Consider the following 22,663-nt stretch of genomic DNA (forward strand, 5'->3'; position numbering starts at 1 on the left):
GGGAGAGACCAGTGTGTTTGGAGCAGTAGAACCAGGTTCTAGTTCAACTCTGTAGGTGTATGTGGTTTAGTATGGGGAAAGTAATAGCCTACCCATGGTTGATGTTAAAACCAGCAGTGTCCCATTATAAGACTGATCTGATGAGGAGTCAAATGGGTGTGCCTGCCTTGTAGCTCCCCCTGATGGTCAAGCATGGCTCAACTGAGGTCTTTCTCAGTTTTCCCTTCACTCAGGTCCCTTTAATGTCAACATAGTTTAGATATTCAAAATGTTTCCTCTTTGGGGTCCAATTTATTAAGTCCTGCACAAAGTTTTTCAGAATAGAACACAGGCCTACAAAGTCTTCATCCCAGGTTTAGCTGGACCCAGCTTCCCCACCCCCCAAACCATGTCTATCATCCCTTTAAGTTAATTTTTTCCCCACCCCACTTCCAAGCTGGGCACAACCCACCTCTCTGAGGGTCTGTCTTTGCTTCTCTCCCAACACCTCTTGCCTGGAGTTTGGCCTTCTCCACTGGCCTTCCCAGCTGGTATCTTCGCCCTGCTGGTGTAAGGCCCTGCAGGAGCCTTCTTACTCCCTGAAGGCATCTGCCTAAACCTGCCTGCAGTGGTGTCCTCCTTTATAAGGTCCAAGTGCCTTCCCTTAAGCCCAGTTGGGCATTGTGCCCTGCTCCATCTTAAAGGGGCCAGTCACCGTGCGGACATTTAAGAAGAAAACAGATCCTTGTATTTTCAAAATATCATCTTAACAAAAAGAGAAGTCCTAATTTTATTATTTAGGGTTAGTTCTCATTAACAAACTAGAACATTTTCTTAAAACTTTGATTAAATTAAGAGATTGAAAGACTTTAAAATGGCTCCTTTTCAACATTTTGCTAAGGGCCTTGTTTTGTTCTGCCAGAAAATTTGTGATGTAGGCAGATTTTGACACTTGTTCATGAAAGAGGCAGGAATGGTAATTTTTTAAAGGAAAAAACAAGGTTCCAAAGAATATTTTTATCTCTCTGAGAGGATTTTTTCTAGAATATGTCTTTTTGATTTTAAAAGATAACTGAACACTAGACATATTTTTGTATCCGGTTCAAAGGAAGTAGAAAATGAGATGTCTACTGATCTTTAGTATACTATAGAACTGAAAATAGAGTGCTTATTATTTTGGTTTAATTTCTTCCAAATTAAGCTATGGTGAGAAAAAGTTAAGAGTGAATGCTTTACAATTTTTAAAAAATCATGTTTTTAAAAAGTCCAATAAAATAAGTACTGCTTAAATCGGCTTAAGTTGTGCCACCCTCACAAGAAAATTTATTCAGCAAAGACCTTAATGCTTCTACAGTTTTTTTCTAGGAACTTGTCAAGATGGTGTTATGGTTGAGAGCACATTTTGTGAACGTAAGGGTAAAAAGCATTTTCGGGATGTTGTAATTATCCCAAAGCCAAGCAATACAAACCCAGGAAATTTAGAGTTGAGGTTACACTTAAAAGAAATTCAGACATATTGAGATAAAAAATTCACAATTAAGCCACCCAAACACCTTTAACTCTGCCCTTAAATCCATTCAGTATTCAGAGTGAGTGCTTAAATTTGGGGAGGTTATGCTGTATTTTTCATGCAAAGCACAGATGTTGACTCCCTGCTTTAAATGCATAATGGAACTCTACCTTAACTATTGAGTTGTAGCATTGGTGGCCTGTGATATACAGGAGGTCAGACTATATGTTGGTCTCTTCTGGCATTAAACTCTATGGATACATCTACACTTCACACTAAACCTGGGTCTGTGGGACTGGGTGTTTCGAAACTGTGCCTGAGTGTCCACACTGTGTTGTAAACCTGAGTTTACAATTGCTGGACCCGGATCTCACAGCCGTGTTGCGTCCATACAGCACTATGTAGACCTTCTGACTTGGGTCTGCAGCTTCACCTGTGTCCACACAGCAGAATGACAGGGCTTGGAGTCAGTCACAGTGGGACGCTGATTCTGACCCACCCCTTGCAGGGTCCTATGATCTGGGACCTAAGTGCTTGCTGACCCGAGTCTGATTTGAGCATAGACGGAAAGGGGGCTTGGTCTCAAACCTGAGTCAGAGCCCAGGCTTAATGTGCAGTGTTGACATACTCTAGTTGTGACCAGCACCTCTCTAATATTTTGCTACTAAATCCAGAAGAATATTACATATGTGTGAAGGGAACGTGCAGGTGTGGATTGAATTTAGTGCTGGAGCATTTCCAACACTTGGATCTTTCACCACCATATGTGTGGTTGTTGTCAGGAGTCTATAACATTCGTTCCTTCTGGATTTTCCTTCATTCATTCTTGTTTCTAACGAACTCAGTATGGGCTGTGGGCTTTTAAAGCATTTTGACACCTTAGAGGGGAAAGAAGTTTAAAATAATCCAAATAACTAAACTAGTCCCACTGCTTGGAGGTGTTGCTTGGAGTAAAACTGGTCCGTGTTTAGGGAGAGATCAGTAGGCTGTGTACCTGATGCAATTGAAAGCCATCCCCTCCTCTTTCAGATGTATGGGGAACAAGCTACCACGCTACCCATGGACTTTGAAGGAGGTGTTTTTTTGGAATAACTGTTTGCCATATTCTTGCATGGAGGAATCCTCAGTCATAGGATTTCCTACACTGGAAGATACACAGTGTATCTGCCTTTTTAAAGGGGTCCTCGTCAATTCATTAACTAAAGGATGCATTATGGAGCTCTCCACTCTTTGTTCAGGGCTACCTTTCTCTCTTCACCATTGTTTCTCTGCCTGTCAATAATCTGCCACTGGATGATAGGCGGCCTTCAATGAAGCTTCAGTGTTGCTCTGTAATTGGATGCTAAGGAGTTTGTCAATTCTTTCCCACCGCAGAACCTGCTGTTTTCCCAGGAAACGAACTCAATATTGATCTGAATGTCCCATCCTATGTGCTCAGAACAGTGGTAATGAGAGATTTATTCCCCCACTGTCCCCTTAAGATTCCTCCCCTCTGCACTGGAGCAGCAGAGGGAATAAACAGCATAGACGTTGTGCTGTCCTCCTACCTAGGGTGGATTCTCATCAGCTACTTGTAACACAGATTTTAAATGAGACTAGAAAGTTACACTGAAGAATAGAAAAATCCCTGACGAAAAAAGAAATTGGCGGCTTAAAGAAACGTGCTCACTATAGGCCTTGTGGATTTTTCTAAAGACTTGAATTGTTTGCTAGCTTTAAAAAAAAATTTCTCCTCTCCTTTCATTTCTTCCTGAGCCAGCTCTGGCCCATGTGAACCAAGGAGTTGTTGATAGTTGAATGTCTTTTTTCATAGCACAGCATAAGTTCTCTCTTTCCTGCTCTCGGGTGCATTATATAAGTGATGCAGCCTGTACATGTTAAACAGTTTTTGACCTTTAAACTGAAGGTACAGAAAGGTTATACTAAACCACTACACAAATATTATCTATACACTAGCATGCTCAGCCTAGCAGCACAGAGCAATTACCCCTATCAATCCAACCATTACTTCTAAAAGTGTCAGCTCTGACCTTCCAAAGTTCTCTGGATTCTATTAGTTGTCATTCCAGTTGCTGACATTCTGCCCATCAATTACTGTGATAAGTGAAAAATATTTTAGTATGCATGTTTTATTTTTGTGCTTGAGACTATGTAAAATACTTGTCAGACTATCAGGAAACGGGCAGAATTGCTGGGCTAGAGCATATTACTGGAGCCTGTGATCTACTCCTGCAACTTCAGAAGGGCCAAATCTGCTTGGTCATTACCTGGTTGGGAGACTTCCAAGAAATGCCTGGCTACTAAAGAAAATGCTGCTGGTGATTCAGTAGGTGGCACTGTTCCTTCCGAGTCACTCTTCAGGCAGTGTCCCAGTGTGGTGTTGTGTAGCTGAGAGCTGTAAAGCCAATATCCCCACCACTTAATCCATGGCAGTTAATAACCGATAGCATTGCTCAAAAGAGTGGCGATATTAGCCCCAGTGTCCTGATTTAAATTACAAATGGGTAAGGCTACAATTTTGGCATGGACATTTTTAGTAAATTTCACAGCACAGGTGTGGAAAAAAGTGATAAGTCACAGAAAGTTAATCAAACAATGTAATTTTTGCTACATCAACGTACACAACATCAGCATACATAAGAACACAACTAAATAAGTGATATGCACAACTGAACCACATTGCCACCTCAGTGGTAGCATGGCTTCTCTCCAATGGGGTGTGGTCTGGCTTCTCCCCCCGGCCGGTGTGTGACCTGGCACGGGCACAGCTCCATTCAGATTTGTGTCAGCAGCTCCCCCATCAAGGGACCAGTGGGTCAAATCTGAGTGGCACTGCAACCTTATGTGCCAGGTTGCCATGCCACTCGGTTGGAAGACCCTCTCAAACGGGGGTCCAGTGTAAACTGCTCCTTTTCTCCCCCCCCCCCCCCGGCTGGCCCTACCTCCCAATTGGCGCACCTGCCAGTGCTACACACCATTCATAATATGTCCATGGCTGCGGGCTCCACTGTGTGTGTACACAGTTAAACAATTATCAGTACAGATTTGTATTGACTTCAGCATATGACATGGACTGCATTTTGGAAAGACAATGAAGGGAATACCTAATCAAATGGGTTTTACAGCCATTTCCAAGATTGCGTGGCGTTTATTCACATTCACGATTTCTGTGACCTCCATGACAAAATCGTATCCCTATAAAGGGGTAATTTACATTCTGCCTATTCAACTTACTTCAGTACTTCTCTTTTAAAGGCTCTGCATGCCACAACAGTAGCTACGTTTCGGTGATGAGCAGAGTGATCCTTTTTTTTATACAGATTGTGATAGTTTTGCTTAGATTGTAAAGGTCTTTGGAAGAGAGATGTTATAGAAACGGCAGTCAGTATTATCAGACGCCAAGTTTATTGGATGGCACCGAGAATTTCAAATCATTTATATTAAATCTTAATCTAAAGCAAGAAGACTTGAAATGGCATCATAAAATGAATTAATAAAAGTAAAAATATGACTTGTCTGTGAAAATGCCATGCCATACTTTGAACTGACTAGCAACTGACATTTTTGATCTTTATGAACAAAATAAAGTGTCTTTAACAGAATAAAAAGCCAGTCCATTTTTAGAAGAATAATAAGACAATTCAGGGTGCAGTGACACAACCTAATGTCACTGTATCTTGTTTGGCTGGAAGTATTCTGACTGCCTCATGCCTATAAGACACCTCAAGTAAAAAGAGATTAATCACTTACTGCCTACCTAGGTGTTTTTTCCTTCTCTATCTCTATCTCTGTCTGTTGAGAGGGTTATTTCACTGTCTATTAAATACTGTGAGATGTTTAGATGGAAGGTTCAATAGTCAGGGGACGGGGGCTGTTGGATGGGGCGGAGGTTTGGGGAGGGGGGCAGTCAGGAGACAGGGAGTGGGGCGGTTTGGATAGGGGGTGGAGTCCTGGGGGGGCAGTTAGGGACGGGGCTCCCAGGAGGGGGCGGTCAGGGGGCAGGGGTGTGGATAGGGGTCAGGGCAATCAAGGGACAGGGAACAGGGGGGGCTTAGATAAGGGGTGGGGTCCTGGGGGGCGGTTAGGGGCAGGGGTCCCGGGAGGGGGCAGTCAGGGGACAAGGAGCAGGGGGAGTTGGACAGGTTGGAGGTTCTGAAGGGGACAGTCGGGGTGGGAAGTGAGAGGGGGCAGATATGGGGTGGGGGCCAGGCTGTTTGTGGAGGCACTGCCTTCCCTACCCAGCTGTGCCCACCATACCATTTTGCAACCGCGATTTGGCCCTCAGGCCAAAAAGTTGCCCACCCCTGATTTACTATAAGGTCTTTGTTCCATAAAATTGCATGGGAGTAAAGTGACACTTTCTCCAACGACTTTTCCACTACTTAGATTTCTTTTCCATTGTCTCAAATACCATGCTATAGATCAGGAGCGGGCAAACTTTTTGGCCCGAGGGCCACATCAGGGTTGCAAAACGGTATGGAGGGCCCCCTGACTACCCCCGTCAGAACCCCCGACCCATCCAACCTTCCCTGCTGCTTGTCCCCTGACTGCCCCCCAGGACTCCACCTGCTATCCAACCTTCTCCTGTTCCCTGTCCCCTGACTGCCCCGCTCCAATCCACACCCCCGCCCCCTCCCGGGACCCCTATCCTTAACTGCTCCCCCAGGACCCCACCCCCTATCCAACCCCCCTAATCCCACCCCCCGGGACCCTCCCATCCAACTTCTCCCCCCCCCGCTCCCAGTCTCCTGACCACCCCCTCCCCGAACCTCCGCCCCATGTCCCCTGACTGCCCCCTGGGACCTCCTGCCCCTTATCCAACCCCCTCGCCCCCTTACTATGCCGCTCAGAGCGACAGGACTGGCTTATTGGAAAGCCTGAGCGGTGTCACTGCAGGGAAGGCAGGACAGTGGGGGAGGGGCCAGGGGACGAGCCTCCCCAGCCGGGAGCTCAGGGACCGGGCAGGATGGTCCCGCGGGCCTTAGTTTGCCCACCTCTGATATAGATTGTTACTATGTACTGCGGTCAGATTAAACTCTCATTGAAGCAATTTATTTATTTATTTTATTATTTGTAATACCATAGTTCCTAGGAGCCCTAGTTGTGGACCAGAACCCCATTGTGCTAGGTGTTGTGGAGAAAGACTGTCCGTGCCCCAAAGAGCTTGCAATCTAAGTAGCTTAGCCTGAAATGGACTGCTGGACCTCACTGTATAGTTTGCTGTCTGTGATCACTAGAAGTGAAACATGTTAAAAATACTGTGGCATTCTGTTTTCAGAAAGTGGTAAGTGTGACCACAGAGATCCTCCAGGAAAGTCCTTTTACATATTTAGCTTGTGAACCATGCATGATTTATGTCTGAGCCATGCGTCACAGGAAAACAAAAACTGAAAAAACAGCTAGTATGGGGAATTATCAAAACGTGTGGCTGCCTCTCTGCTGGGAAAAACATGCCACTTAAAATTACCAGCAGAATTGGGCAGGCAACTTTCAGGCAATACAGAGAAAGAGAGAGGACAATTTCTGACCAGCAGTAGAGTAATAAGACAAATTCCATTAAGAAAAATTACTTAACTGTGAGAGGACAGCAGTGTTAGAGTTCCTGTGTTTTTTTAAAAAAAGGCTTTGAACAAAGAGGGCTTACCTTTGAAAGCCAGGCAACTATAGTAATTACTGAGGTATTTAAAACTATGTAAACCTTCCCACCTCCTAAAAAAGTAAAGGAGAAACAAAGAGATGGAGACTGATACATTGAGGAAATGGTAATAAGATATAGAAATTTCTCAACTCCAAGTCACTGGTTCAAATCGAGCCCAGGTCAGTAGTAACAAAAAGTCCATATCTGAAGTCTGTGGCATCAAAACTACCATCATAATTGATATTAATTGTCCCTTATTTGAGCTTGGCAAGGAGTGAATGGGCCATAAAGATTGAGTTACCCTCTCCCCTCTAGTGGTGATCTTTTCAAGTCACACAGATGAGTCCTATTTCTAGGTCATTCTGGCATCATTCGCTAGCATTAAATTCACTTAAATTATCTGTTTTTTTTTTAAATTCAAAGGAAAATGTTAAACATACATAGTGAACCATTTTATATCTACTAGAATGGATACCATGCTATTGATAGATCTCCAGATAATTCTAACAACACACAAAATATAACTAGAAGTCATTATATATAATTCACTAGGTACTATGCAATGTGACCCTTCAACTATAAGCAATGCTGCATAGCCATGATGGGATTCTTCTCAACATTACATGATACTAGATATTATTAGGTATTAGTTACCTGATTGCCACTGACTTTGAAAATCTTCCGCATAATGTACAGTATAAAATGAACGAATTGGTTGCTGCCAGTAAGCATAGATGACTATGCTTATCTTCAGATTAAAATATAGTATCGCCTAGCTCAGAGGATATATAGCATGGGATGGGATTATTTTTTAAAATTTCTATAGATCAGGGTTGTCAAGAGACCAAACATTATTTTTATTCCATTAAATAGTAAGAGAGCCAACAACTGGCAAATCCTGAAAAGTCTGGCAACCCTAAAATTAGCCCTGTCACAGGCATTGGGTAAAGCATGAGTGTGAATTACATCAACGGCCTCTCCTGCCTGACACATTCTTGGGAATATGCACAGTATTGAAATATCAGAGCATCCTGCTTTCCAGGGCCATATGGATGCCCTGCCAGCAGTCAAGATGATTCTTGGAAATAAGCTAACATGTACGTTGATCTTATGGTACTGTTATCTAACTGACAGTTGGAAGTCCATACATACTTTCCATTCTTCAGTGCTTCTAGTGGTTGTCTTTTTAAAATGTATTCAGTATTCTAATAGAAAAAAATTTAAAAGTTCCCCTAAAGGGACAAATATGTAAAACAATGGCCTAATAGATAGTTTCTGAAGTTTCTTTGTCCTAGAGCAGAGGTGGGCAAACTATGGCTTGCAGGCCACATCCGGCCCGCGGGACAGTCATGCCTGGCCCCTGAGCTCCCAGCTGGGGAGGCTCACCCCAGCCCCTCCCGCACTGTCCCCTCTCCCCTGTAATGGTGCTGCCGCGCGGGTAGCGCGGCTTGTGCTTGCCCACCTCCCAGCCCTTCCAGTAAGCCTGTCTTGCCACTCTGAGCAGCATGGTAAGGGGGTGGGGGGAGGGAGGGTTGGATAAGGGGCAGGAGGTCCCGGGGGACAGTGAGGGGACAGGGGGGCGGTTGGATGGGGCAGAGGATCGGGGAGGGGGGCGGTCAGGAGACAGGGAGGGTTGGATTGGGATGGGATCCCAGGGGGTTGGGGGGTCCCGGGAATTGGGGGGACAGGGAGCAGGGAGGGTTGGATAGGGGGTGGAGTCCTGGGGGGCAGTTAGGGATGGGGGTCCCAGGAGGGGGTGGTCGGGGGCCGGGGTGTGGCTAGGGTTGGGGCAGTCAGGGGCAAGGAACAGTGGGGATTAAGTAGGGGGCGGGGTCCTGGGGGGTCTGGGAGGGGGTGGTCAGGGGACAAGGAGCAGGGAGGTTTGGATGGGTCAGGTGTTCTGAGGGGGGCAGTCAGGGGTGGGAAGTGAGAGGGGATGGATAGGGGGTGGGGGCCAGGCTGTTTGCAGAGGCAAAGCCTTCCCTACCCTGCCCTCCATACCCTTTTGCAACCCCGATGTGGCCTTCGGGCCAAAAAGTTTGCCCACCCTTGTCCTAGAGGTTAAGTTATTAACGTAAAAAATCATAAGTATTTTCTCTCTAAAAGATTAAATATCTTATTCAAATTTATATAATTCCTCTCCATCCACATAGATCTCAGATTACATTTTAAAAACTGCACACACTACATCACTGTGTAATTCCTTTGACCACTGCAGATATGCAGCCGCTGCTGGGGTGAAATGTAGCAAGTGTTTAACAGCACAGTACAGCCTATGTAAAAATAACTGTGTGTTCTGGCACAGGTGATTTGGTTTTAATGGGTTTGTCTTTGTATTTGCACAGAGATCCATAATATGGAGTAGAGACATTTCTTTGATTACAGATTATCTTTGGTCAAGCGTTCCCATTCAATGTTATTGATTTGGCGGCTTTATCTTTTGGGGATATTCTCTTGGAGAATAAATGTGTAAAGAAATTGCAAAGAAAAAGACGTATATATTTATGGTATCCCTTCCCAAGCTTTCTGTTGCATGTAAATCTACAGTTTAAGTTTTTTATTCTTCTGATATTCGAAGTTCACTTGAAGTCCCTAGGCCCAGAATGTGACTGAACTGTGTTAAAGCCAGCTGGCTGGCATACCAAGCATAATTGCTTTAACTCAGCTTCTATCTTTAGAGAAGTGCACATCTGAGCAGGAACTGGACCACAGTAGGAAGTTAAGTGTAACCTTGCTAAACATAATAAACAAAACACACACAAAAAAGTAAGTGGGGGAAGGTCATCTTTGCTTCCCTAAAAAGGCACGTTTTTCTGTCTCTACCACAGTTTATTGAACTTTACCATGTGTAATATCACTACATCAGGCAGAGGTAAAATGCCAAAATTACTTACAACTACACATTGTTGCTTATCATAACTCTGTCCCTTAGTCTGACGCACTCTGTTTGTCCTCAAGGGGAAAGGAAAGAACAGCCTGTTCAGGCGTGTCAAGGGAAACTGGGACGTTCAACTTTCTGCACCTGTTGTCACTAAAAGGCCCAGTAGGGTTACCCTGTGGTGCCATTCAAATGGAGGAAGGGTCAGAAAAATTACTGGAAAATTGTGCTTTGCTCAACATATTTTGTGTGCTCTCTACATACGTCCTGAGCTCTATCTGCTGGCTTTACAGACCCTCTGCTGAACTAAATTACTATTAGCATTTCTTTACAGACCCTCTGCTGAGCTTACTTGCTGTTAACATCTCTGAATAAAAAAGTGAGCTGAGTTCTGGTCTGCCTCGTGCAACGACAGAATTGTCAGCCATGTTCTGACTCCAGAAGTGGAAACGGAAGGAAGCCCAGCTCAATGCTTGTGTCCAAGATTGAGTTTGCAGGGCGGATGACACGAGAACTCAGCTTCGTGACTTGTAGGCTGGGCTGGGCATATGTGGATAGAAAGGTATTGAGAGAAAATAAAAATGAGAGTGATTACCATTATTATTGGTATGACAGTAGTGCCTGGGGGGCCCAAACTGAAATCCAGGCCCCTTTGTTATAGTCAATGATAATTATGTTATCATTTAGTTTGAGTTTAGTAGTAGTTGCATTTTACAGATGTGGAGCTGACACACAGATGCTGTGACTTGCCCACACAGGGTCACACCAAGGTCACTCAGGAAGTTTGTAGGGGAGCAGAAGTTTGAACCCAAGTCTCTGCCTAGCACCCTAACCATGGACTATCCTCCTTCTCCTGAGTCCCAGCCCATTGCCTTAACTGCACAATCTCTCATTTTCTGACTACAGTCAGACTGTAAGAGGTGTTTTCTTTTGGCTTTATATCACATCTTTCACTGGTATACCAATGTCTAGAAGCCCCTGTCAGTGGATTCCCGACTATCTTACAGATATTCCAAATCGTAGCATTTTTAAAAAACAAAATATAAAAACAGTAACTTAATCACTTCCAAATGTATGTTTGTGATATTTGAACTAAAAAAGTTATCTGCTCTTCTCAAATCACAAGAGGAGTCAGCTGCCTGACAGCCCCATCCCACAAACAGGGAAAGAGGGTCTGGCTGGGACACCGTAGCTAACAGTGTCTTTTCAATATTATTCGTGCATTTTGCAGCATTTCAGGCCGGCCACTCTAGGAAGCAGTATTCCTGGAATAGAAGAAGAAGGGGGGGGGGATGCCATCCCATATGTATATTTACATCTTATTAGAAAGGCTATTTTTATTCTAATGTTTCATGGTGATGTTACTGTTGTTAGCATTGCTGTCTGCCTTCTTGGGATGCCACAAAGCGTTTCGTTCACTCCACTCAGTTTAAGATTACCCCTCCGAGACCAGAATTAAAAATAACCATTAAAAAAGAGCAAACCAAACTGGTGGTATCAATCATTCTGGTCTTTTTGTTGCCCACAAACTATAGGATGATAAAATAAACTGCATTTTGTACTCATCTAAATTTTGCTTCTGAAATGGAATCTAAATACGTTAAGCACTGTCAATGTTCCCTCTAATTTTTTACATCCATGTGCGGAATGAATTTTGTTATGTGGAGGTGATGTGTGGTGGGGGTGGGGCTGAGGGGTTTGGAGTGTGGGAGGGGGCTCAGGGCTGGGGCAAAGGGTTGGAGTGTTTGTGGGGGTGAGGGCTCCGGCTGGGGGTGCAGGCTCTGCGGTGGGGGGTGGGGCTAGGAGTGAGGGGTTTTGGGTGCAGGCTGCCCCAGGGCTGTGGTGGGGAGACAGGACTGCAGTACTGCTGTCCAAATATTTGAGGAATGCAACAAACTTCACTAGTTTAAAAAAACATTAGCAAATGTCTGTCTCTGGGATTATATTGCGTGTGTGCTGTTCATATTGCAATGTAGGACTTCAGTCATCCTTATTTCACTGATGCACTAGGAAGTGTGGGCTTGTGTTAAAGCTCTTGGCTAGAACTCGGGAGATCTGGATTCATTTATCAGGTTTGCTAAAGATTCTGTGCTAAGGTAAGTAAATGGCTTAATCTAACTGTGCTTCAATTCCATATATGTAGGTCATATTTCCTTTCTTCTAGCCCTTGTCTTGTCTATATTGCAAGCTCTTTGGGGCAGGCAACTGTTTCTTACATGGTGCATGGGAGGAAGGGCTGTTATTTTGGTCAGGGTCACAAGGAAATACTGTAGTACCGGGGTTTTTTTCTGACTGTATGCTGTCATTTTTTATGATCGTTAACAAGGAAGCTAGAGCACATTCCTGGCGGTGAATGTCAACTGCTGTATGATGAGAGGAAATCTCTTTGATGTCATAAAAGATAATTTTATGGGGTTTTGCAAGAAATATGTACTTTGGGTAACTGAGACACAGGTTCTGTCAGTGTGTAAGGAGAGCAACGGGCTGGCTTTTATAACCATTGACTGAGATTATTGTGCTCTCGTCTTCCCCCGCCCTCCCTCCAACTCTTAGCTCGTGCCTTAATATAATGAAGAATATCCATTCCTTAGAAAAGAATGAGCTGGTGGTGCAGAAAATCATTAAACACTAGCTGCTATTTTGGGCCATTCATCTTCAAGAATGGTCCAATAATGCTCTGATTGTCCACTGATACTGTAATGAAGACGCATGGGATCTTGGCAACAAGTATATATAAAGTGGATATATTTGCACCATATAGCAAGAAGCAGGGAGTGGGGAAGGGGATTAACACTTGATGTTAATGTAAGAAAAAACCTGAAAAGGTTTCCGGGTCAGTGTATGTATATGGACTATTCATAATGTCAGTGCTATTACATCAACTTTTTCTGAACATCTCTGGCTAACCAATGGTGTATTTGGCTCCTTTATGCTTTCTCTTCATTATTTTCATCCTCTTTTCAACTGTCTCAAGCCCTTGGACTGTCCCAGTACTCAATAAAGTCCATGTCTCAGGAAGCCATAATTTAATTTTTTTTTTGTAATAGTCAGCACCCCCCTGGATTATAAATACCTATTGGAAAACAATTTTTGTGCTGTGTAACTGATAACTTGAAAGATTTTTTAAAAAAAATAAAACTCCAAGCTACCCAACACCACTGTTTTATTTAGGATACGTACAAGAGTGTGTGGTTTGTACACACCTGAATCAGTGGTTACATAGGTTTCAGAGTAGCAGCTGTGTTAGTTTGTATTCGCAAAAAGAAAAGGAGTACTTGTGGCCCCTTAGAGACTAACCAATTTATTTGAGCATAAGCTTTCGTGAGCTACGGCTCGCTTCATCGGATGCAACATAGTGATTTCTCTTCCCAGAATTGTACTAATAAAATTGATGACACAGCCATGAAGACAAGGAAGTAAACAAAACTAGTGCTACTTTCAAATTCCTTTAGAAACACATGATCAAACAATCCTGCCTGGGAAAGAATATTCTGGTAGATGATTCCTGGAGGATTTAATAGGAATTAAAACTATCAGGTTCTATAGAAATCACCCTAGACAACCTACAGGGTTTATTGGGGGATCAAATCTTGTAATAGAATTTTTAAAGTAACCTATGGTATTCTATAGCAGGAATCTCATTCTCTATTAAGTTCTGTTGTGAGGATTTTGCATAATGGTAAATTAAAGAAGGGAGAACTTTAACACTAGTAGTCTGTTGTCAAAATTCTTTAAGCAGGTGGTTGTAGATTAGTGTAATCATACATCAGGTCTAATGCACTAAAAGTCTTCTAAATAAATAAATCTTCTAGACCACACCAGAAATGTTTGGAATGGCTCTAAGGTTCATAAACATATCAATATGTTTTTATAAGAATCTGAAATTAGTGAGTGAGATTTTACCCCATACTACCGAGGCATTCCAGGGCAAGCTAGGGTCAAGGGAAGGTTTTAACTCTTGGTTTCCTTGCCTTTTGTAGATTTAAGACTGACTCCAAATAGCTGTTTCTGTGTTAATTATGTAAGGTTCTTAGAGTGTTTCATTATCAGGTAGTGAATACAATTGCAGTGTGTGATTGCAGACTGTGATGCAGTGTGCATAATTTATATTCCCAACTGCACTTGCATACAAGCCAGTGAAGGATATAATAATGTTGAAAATCACTGCAGCTCATAGCTTCTCCAATGTAAGTGAAAGCCTGTAATCTTAAGTGTTTGCATTCGTAAACCAGTCGGAGAACACTTCAGTCTCTCTGGTCACTAGATTTCTGACCTAAAAGTGGCTATTCTTCAACAAAAAGACTTCAGAAACAGACTCCAATGAGAGACTGCTGAATTGGAATTAATTTGCAAATTGGATACAATTAACTTAGGCTTGAATAGAGACTGGGAGTGATTGAGTCATTACACAAAGTAAAACTATTTCCCCTTGTTTATTTACACACACACACACACCCCACTGTTCCTCAGATGTTCTTGTTAACTGCTGGAAATGGCCCACCTTGATTATCACTACAAAAGGTTTTCTCCCCCTCTCCCTCCTCCCCCCCCGTCCCCCCCCCGTCCCCCACTGGTAATAGCTCATCTTAAGTGATCACTCTCCTTACAGTGTGCATGATAACACCCATTTTTTCATGTTCTGTGTGTATATAAATCTCCTCACTGTATTTTCCACTTTATGCATCCGATGAAGTGAGCTGTAGCTCATGAAAGCTTATGCTCAAATAAATTGGTTAGTCTCTAAGGTGCCACTAGTACTCCATTTCTTTTTGCAAATATAGACTAACACGGCTGCTACTCTGAAACCTGCATTTAATGAGTATGTTTGTGATTGTTATCAGGAGATCCTTGCACAGAGCGTAGTCTGTAAGCTCATAGTAGAAACTATGGAACTACCTGCAAGCTTGGGATATAGTGCCCTGAATGAGGATATACCTGATATTGAACAAATACATTTGGGCCAGGATCCTACCCATTTGTGATCAGTGGGTTGCTCAAAGTTATAGTGTGCCAGCACAAGGGGGAGTGGATGCTGCTCATGGGTATAAGTGAAGTGAAGTGCTGGGTATTGTCTTTTATTCTGTGCAGTATGAAATCTTGCATCCCTTCTCTTGCAAGTACACAGTATGAAAATGGGGCAGGGCACGAGCAGAGAGTGGGAGTTTCTGAAGAGATACAGGTTTAAGCTTGATCCTCCTCTTATTAATGAGACCATAGCTCTGAACTCCTCTGTAGTCTATTAAGCATGAGTAATTATTTTGTCTTCACAGAAGTGCTCTCATTAATGCAGGATCAGGTTCCCCCTGCACACACTATTAGAGCTGACTGGACCTGAGGATAACAATTCTGTTTCATAGGAACTTTCAAGATTTTAAAACTTAGTTTTGCCAAAAATGTTCCAACTGACTCTGTTTTCTATACAAGTCACCATTTTTTATGCCTCTTGTGCTTGGATGGAACACCAAGCCTTTGATGTTAACCACAGATCCAAGCCTCAGGTGGCTTAATATTTTGTATCCCTATAATGGAATTCATTTGTCAATATCCCAGCACATATACAACAGCACATTATCTAAACATTCATTCTACTTTTCCCCCAGCCATAAATCAGTATCAATATTTTATGAATTCCAGTGAGGATGCAATTATGTAAAAAAAGGTAGCTGCTAATACTGGGAAGTGAATTTCATCCTGTACTTTCCACATGATTGCATTGTCTCACGAGGTCTCCATGTAACAGCAATGTGTTGCTGATAATGAAAAGATCAATAAATATTCCTGAAAGCACCATCATCTTGGAGAAGACCCTGAGATGACCTATTTAATAGTTATAAAAGAACTTTGTTTAGGTGTTGTCGATTTGTATAAAAGATCAGCATTTTCACCAGTAGAGAAAACTTAACTCTCTGCTGAACTAAGTGATGCCAGTAAACGAATTAAACTCACGATGAGTGGAGTAGACTGACCACTTCCTCTTTCTAATTGTAGCTGAATTCCCTGCAGCCTCATATGGAGGTATATCTGAATCTGGTGAAATGATACCTATTTAGCACTGTAATTTAAACAGAGTTACTGGTACTGGCTAGAAGAGCTGTGTGAATCCTCGTCCTTTTGGTTGGCAGAGGTTTGTGCCAGCATTTTATCTGGCTTTATCCTGCTCTTTCTTCCCCCTCCTGCCCCAAGTTCAGCTTTGAGTTTTGGTTTCACAAAATCTGAGTGAAAGAACCTAAAATGTGAGAGATTTGTATCCAAACTAAACAACTTTGCACAAATTTTGTGTGGAACCTTAAATCTGGCCAGGCTTGTGAACTTCAGGGACCCTTTTGATGAACCTGTCTGAATTTGAAGTTTGTAATGAAACCTAAAGTTGGGCAAGGTTCACTTGGTTTCAGATGTTGTTGTTATTAATATTTTTCACAGACCTATCTATCAACCATGGTTTTGTGCACAAGGTTAACATATGCTCATACACATGTGCTTGCTGCTTTCTCTGCTTACTATGAATAGTGCAAATTTCCATCAAGCCAAATAATAATAAGTAATAAGCGTTTCCATTTAAATCCCCTACGTTATCCTTGGTTAAAAGCAACCCATTTTTGTCACAGCACATTTTTTAGTCTGTTTTTCAGATCCAGTTGAAGTGACAGTCTGCTACATCCTACATAAGCCGTGTTAGTAATTAAAGGCAGCTGATTTTAAGAGGAATCTTGCTAGCTTGCCAAATGCCATTTATTATTGTTGCTAGGTGAAAGCCCATGGTGCTGTACGGGTGGAATTTGTAAAATGTAAAAAAAAAAAAAAAAAAAGGGGGGGGGGGGAGCTGAGAAATTAAAAATTGGATAGTAACAGTCTGAGAGTCCCAGTGACGATTGACCCTGGTGATATTCTAAACAAAAAGCTCTCAGCCATGCTTGTAGCTGTTTCCATTGCTTCACACTGATTCAACAGGCATTCTAGGCTTTGGAGTGACACTCCTGGAAACATCTATAGATTATGAATAATAATTCTATTTTGGTAGCACCCAAATGAAGTCAAGACCCCTTTGTGTGAAACACTGTAAAACACATATTGAGAGAGTTCCTGCACTAAATGCATAAAATCTAAATAGAGAAGACAAGTAGGAGAAAATAAGTGTAATTCCCATTTATTGATGGGGAAACTGAGGCATAGAAAGATTAAGTGATTTGACCAGGGTAATACAGGAAATCTGTGGTATAGCCGAGAATTGAACTTGGATCTCCGGAGTCCCTCCATTGGCTTAACCACAAGACCATCCTCCTTCTATGTTTCTCTATTAAAAAACTTTGAGTAAACATCAGTGGCTTATGTACATGTTCTGTACAGACTAACTGCATAGTCCAAGGCTATCCCCTTGCCTTCCTATCCTGCTTTGTAAACTTCTTATGTTTTTTGCATGGCTAAGCATATATATATATATACACACACACGCATACTCACACACCACTGATTTCTTTGTCCAGAATAAGTTGTTAGAACTGAACTGGTCAGAGAGTCACATGAATAACCCCTCCATCTTGTGCAATATTCCTGCCTTGGACATGATCTTTCACTTTGTCCAGTTATGAGAAGCTCTCATAAAGAGAAACGAAATGGAACTACTATCAGCTGTGCACCCAAAGTGGCAGCTCTGTGGTCTAACAATGCGTCTTGCGGGAGCTAACTGAGGAACTGAGTCGGTGATAATGACCTCATGCAGGTTAAAATGAGGAGTTCCCCTGCCCTTTCCTGTTAAAGGAAATGTCTCATTTCACAAGGCTCCCATCATGTAAATGAGACTGAAACATGTAGGACATTATACTCTGTATTAGTGATCTGATCTCCAAGTGTTTCCTTTTTATGGGATGGGAGAAAATATTAAATTTGGGACTGGAATGATGACCTCTACATCTAGCAGCTGCTGTCAGGAAAAGTCTGCTTGCAACTGCAAACAATTGCCTGCCGTTTAAAAGTTTGATGCAGTGAATTAGACTATTGTCCTGCTAAGTATTAGGGAAACATTCTTCTTAGTTTAAACTGACATTAAGAAACTTGCATAGTTTCAAATAACATTGAGAGCCAGATTTTCAAGCCGAGTGCAATAATGTGTGTGGACCAGCATCTTCCACACACAAACTTGCACTTGTACATGCAAACTGGGCACTTGTCTCTAACTTTCCAATTACAAAGGCTGATGTACTCTTTGAGCCTTCTGAAAATTACACCCTACAGGTCTGACACAAATGTGTGTAGTAGGTATTATCTACCCCTCCAGAGCATCAGACGGCATTCTGTATTTTGTGTACTTCAGTTCCTGAACTTCACTTAGCAAATGAAGGGCAGTTTGGACTCACTTTAAATTTTCTAGTTTTTGATGACTTGAGCTCTCAGACCTTGATAATTTAAAAAATTTCTTTGATGATTGTATCTAGGACCCTCCCTTCCATTCAGACAGGTTACTTTGTTTTGCATGGTCTAAAGCACTTCATTAAAGTATGGTGAATGCAGAACGTACAATTTATTAACCCAATCCTGAAAATTGTTACTGTAGCAGTAAGAATAAGGATTCAGAGTAGCAGCCGTGTTAGTCTGTATTCGCAAAAAGAAAAGGAGTACTTGTGGCACCTTAGAGACCAACAAATTTATTTGAGCATGAGCTTTCGTGAGCTTCCGATGAAATGAGCTGTAGCTCATGGAAGTTTATGCTCAGATAAATTTGTTAGTCTCTAAGGTGCCACAAGTACTCCTTTTCTTTTTAGTAAGAATAAGGGTTATTCACCAAAGGATTTGCAGGTTCAGACCCTGTCTATGCAAGCTAATTCTGGGAGCTTCATGGTATTGCCCATGGGATTTGTGAAAGCTTTTAGTGTAATTGCTGTTATAACTTTGTCCTTACAGTGGCCAGTTTGCAATAGTGAAGAAATGCAGAGAGAAAAGCACTGGAGTGGAATATGCTGCCAAATTCATTAAGAAGCGTCAGAGCCGGGCCAGCCGCCGGGGGGTGAGACGTGAGGAAATTGAGCGGGAGGTGAACATTCTGCAGCAGATCCTGCATGCCAACATCATCAAGCTGCACGACGTCTATGAGAACAGGACAGATATGGTCCTTATCCTCGAGCTGTGAGTAGAGTGATTTCCTATCCTCCGCTGTAGGATGAGGCAAATGGGAACAGGAAAGAGCTGTGGAGGCCTCCTGAGCACAGGAGTGTTCTTAAAATGGAACTGCTTGGCCATAGGGCTAGAGAAACCAACAGCAGACCTAGGCAGAAAAATAGAATGAGGTCACCAGTAAACAGCCTCCCCTGAATAAATCAGCACACGCTCTAGAGACAGATGTGCCTGTTAGTCCTCTCGGGTCACTGCTGCAAAACCATGGAGTCCTGTTGGTTTGTGAACACAGAGATTACCTAATGTTTGCTCACTGCTGGCCTAACACGTACATTTAGAGGAAGTGCAAGTATCTCTAACAGGGTCTTCTTCATTTCCTCTCCTGCTCTGCCCACCCCAAGAAACATCCAATGTTCATCCACCCCTCAAATGCTCTGCATCCTCTTGAGGCTCTACAAAAGAAAACTTTAGTTTACAGCTGATGCCTCGAGCCCTAGAGCTCTGATGGCTCTGGGGCACTAAGCATTGCCTGGCACTGTTCTCTCCTCCCTAGCACCAGCTCTGCCTTCACTCTTTTCACTCGTGGAGTTGAGAATGGGTGAGCCGGTGATGGGAATCTGATTATAGACAAATGTGTCTGCTTCTCCCTTGGTTGGAGAGTTGGGGGCGGGGAAGGAGGGAGGAAGTTAATTGTGGGTATGGTGGGAGTTGAAGCATGGAGGAAGGCACATGTTCTAAACCTGTCAGAATTGTTAGGGAGACAGGCAGAAGTTTGGACCAGTTTGTAATGTTCTCCAACCTGTTAGCCCATCCCTTATTAAGGTTTTACACAGTAGTAATATAATCCCAGCCCTGTCACCAGTACACACTTGGTACTGTGTTTGTAGCCCATTGCTGACTGGTTTGATAAGGTTGAGCTTATTGTAGTGCCCCAGGTAGCACTGTGTCACTTGCCTTATCTGGCTTTTTTTTAATTAGATGATTCTTTCAAAGGTTTCTTAAAGCAGAATTGTCTAATAAACAAATAATCTCAAAGATTATAAGGAACCCAATGGACCGGGGTAAAGCAAGGATCTGTTGTATTAATTTAGATGAAATAAAGGTGCCCAAATAGTCAAAAATGTTAACATGATCTTGGTATTGTCCAACATTAAACAGTTTTAAACAAGGTTCAGGGTTGGGTACACAGAGACCTCAGCCTGCTTAGTACCATGGCAAAAACATTATTAGAAATCCTCTTTAACCTTTTATTAAAGATACAAGAAAGAAAAACAGAAAGAAAAAGCATTTGAAATGTAAAGCATTAAATAACTATTTCATTTAACACCATCCCATGTTCCTTTTTCTGTTAGCTGTAGAGAGTCTTTAGAGGGGAAAAATCCTTGTCTGACAGTGGTGTTAAAGACAGTGGTAACTGTCCTTTTGTGGGGAAAAAAGAAGGTAATTGAGATGGGCTGGAACTGTTGCTGCTGCTGTTAAAGTCTAGTCCAGTCTCCTAGAAGGCAAAACAAGACAAACACACACGAAAGGGGAGAAAAAAGAACAGCAAAGACAGAAAATGCAACTTCTGTCTCTGATGTTAACTTTCACTTGCAAGTTTGCTGCTGGAGAAAGACAGACACAGCACCCGGTCTTATTATGCACTTCGAGACCTGGCAAACTTGTACTGGTATCGGACTGTTTCGGGCATTTGTTTTACCTGTCTTTTTGGTCACAGGCTTGCAGTAATGTTGCAAAATTTGCAGTCTTGGCCAGCTAAGCTAGACTTGTAATAGGCAGAAGGAAGAAGGAGAAGGATAGGAAAGAGAAGAAATAAATTGGGGAAGGAAAAGAACCCACTGGAAGAGAGAGCCAGGGATGGGGAACTAAAGGGTATTGCAAAAATAGCCCATTGGCTACTGCCTGTAGCAAAAATCCCCCACGACTGGAGACGGGACACTAGATGGAGAGGGCTCTGAGTTACTTCAGAGAATTCTTTCCCAGGTGTCTGGCTGGTGGGTCCTCTCCAATACTCAGGGTCTAACTGATCGCCATATTTGGGGTCAGTAAGGAATTTTGCCCTGGAGCTGGTTTGGCAGAGACCCTGGTGGGGGGGAGGGTTTACCTTCCTCTGCACTTGCAGGTTTAAACTAGTGTAAAAGGCGGATCATGATTTGAGGACTTAAGTAACTCAGCCAGAGGTTAGGGGTCTATTACAGGAGTGGGTGGGTGAGGTCTGTGGCTTGCAATATGCAGGAGGTCAGACGAGATGATCACAGTACTCCTTTCTGAACTTAAAGTCCATGAGTCCATAGCAGTGAGTCTCAAAGCCCAGGTCAACTGACTCAGCCTCTCAAGGTTTGTGCTACAAGGCTAAAAATAGCAGTGTAGAAGTTCTGGAGCCTGGGCTTTGAAACCGGTGAGGGGGTGGATCTCAGAGCCTGTAGTCCAAGCCCAAACATTCACTCTAATATTTTAGCTCTGTAGCATGAGCCCCACAAGCCCAAGTCAGTTAACCTGGTCTCTGAGACTTGCTACAGTGGTTCTTTTATTTTGCATTGTTGTCATAGTGTCAGTCCCAGCTGGTGTTCAGGAATTAGCCGGAGCAGTGCTCATCTGGCTCCCTCTTTCTGGCCTGGAGTGGTCAGAACATCTCTCAAGATTAGAACAAAGGTCCAGGGTCCCAGGAAATGGTGGGGGTGGCAGCCATGATGGTGACGCTCATTCCTCCTCCTCCTTTCAGTCAGCCAGTGTCATGCTAGCCAACTTTTCCCTCCAAAATATCTTTCTGAGGATCCCAAAAGGGAATGATGGGCAGGATAGCCCATCCTCTCATTGTTTTGTTAATCAGTAAGGCCTAGCTTCTGACACACCAATTTTGATCCGTTAATTTCTGGTCCCATGCTTCTCTGGTTTAGCAGGCATGGTCTTAATGCAGTCCTTGAATTATATCTGTAGGCCTTCTTGTATAGGCTAATTAAGTTTCTTTGTCTCCCTTTTGTACTTTTTCCCATCAAAATGTATTGTTATAAGTCATTGTGTCATTTACTAAATGTTCGTTCACTCCTTACAGTAGAACTCACAATTAGGGCAAATGGGTAGGCCCAGTCATTACAACAGATCCTGTTTGCATGCATCCCTTAAATGAACTGATCAGATGATATGCACCGCAGAGCCAACAGTATGCAGATAGCATATAACTCCTTATCTTTCACCATGTATGACCACACCAGTACCACCAAGACAGCCCCATGCTTTAGGATGAGATCAGCTTATTGATGAAGAACCGCTGGTTGAAGCTGAGCCATAACAAGACAGAGGTGATGCTGGTGGGCATATGAAAGCATTCTGAAGAGGTTTGCAGCCACAATGCAGTCAACTTTAGCTGAAGGGTCACACCCACAATTGGTCAATTCAGTCCATAGTTTAAGAGTACTCCTGTATTCCTTGCTGAAACTAAATTCTTGCATAGCAGCATCTGAGAGTAACACTTAATACCATCTAGTTAGCTAAGAGAGTCTGTCCCATCCTGGAGAATGATAACCTGGCCTCAGTTATTCATGCCTTAGTCACT

The 22,663-nt window shown here is 42.9% G+C and overlaps 1 protein-coding gene across 1 annotated transcript in view; it reads left to right on the top strand.

Annotated features, from left to right (window-relative positions):
- DAPK2 (death associated protein kinase 2) overlaps positions 1 to 22,663 on the top strand; it is a 79,124-nt gene that overhangs the window by 27,061 nt on the left and 29,400 nt on the right. The window contains exon 3 of the mRNA XM_084642425.1: positions 18,901 to 19,122. Within this exon, the coding sequence (XP_084498551.1) occupies positions 18,901 to 19,122 (222 nt within the window). The remainder of the gene's footprint in view (positions 1 to 18,900; positions 19,123 to 22,663) is intronic.

The sequence above is a fragment of the Lepidochelys olivacea genome (assembly GCF_965140295.1).
Source record: "Lepidochelys olivacea isolate rLepOli2 genome assembly, chromosome: 10".
Taxonomy (NCBI): Eukaryota; Metazoa; Chordata; order Testudines; family Cheloniidae; genus Lepidochelys; species Lepidochelys olivacea.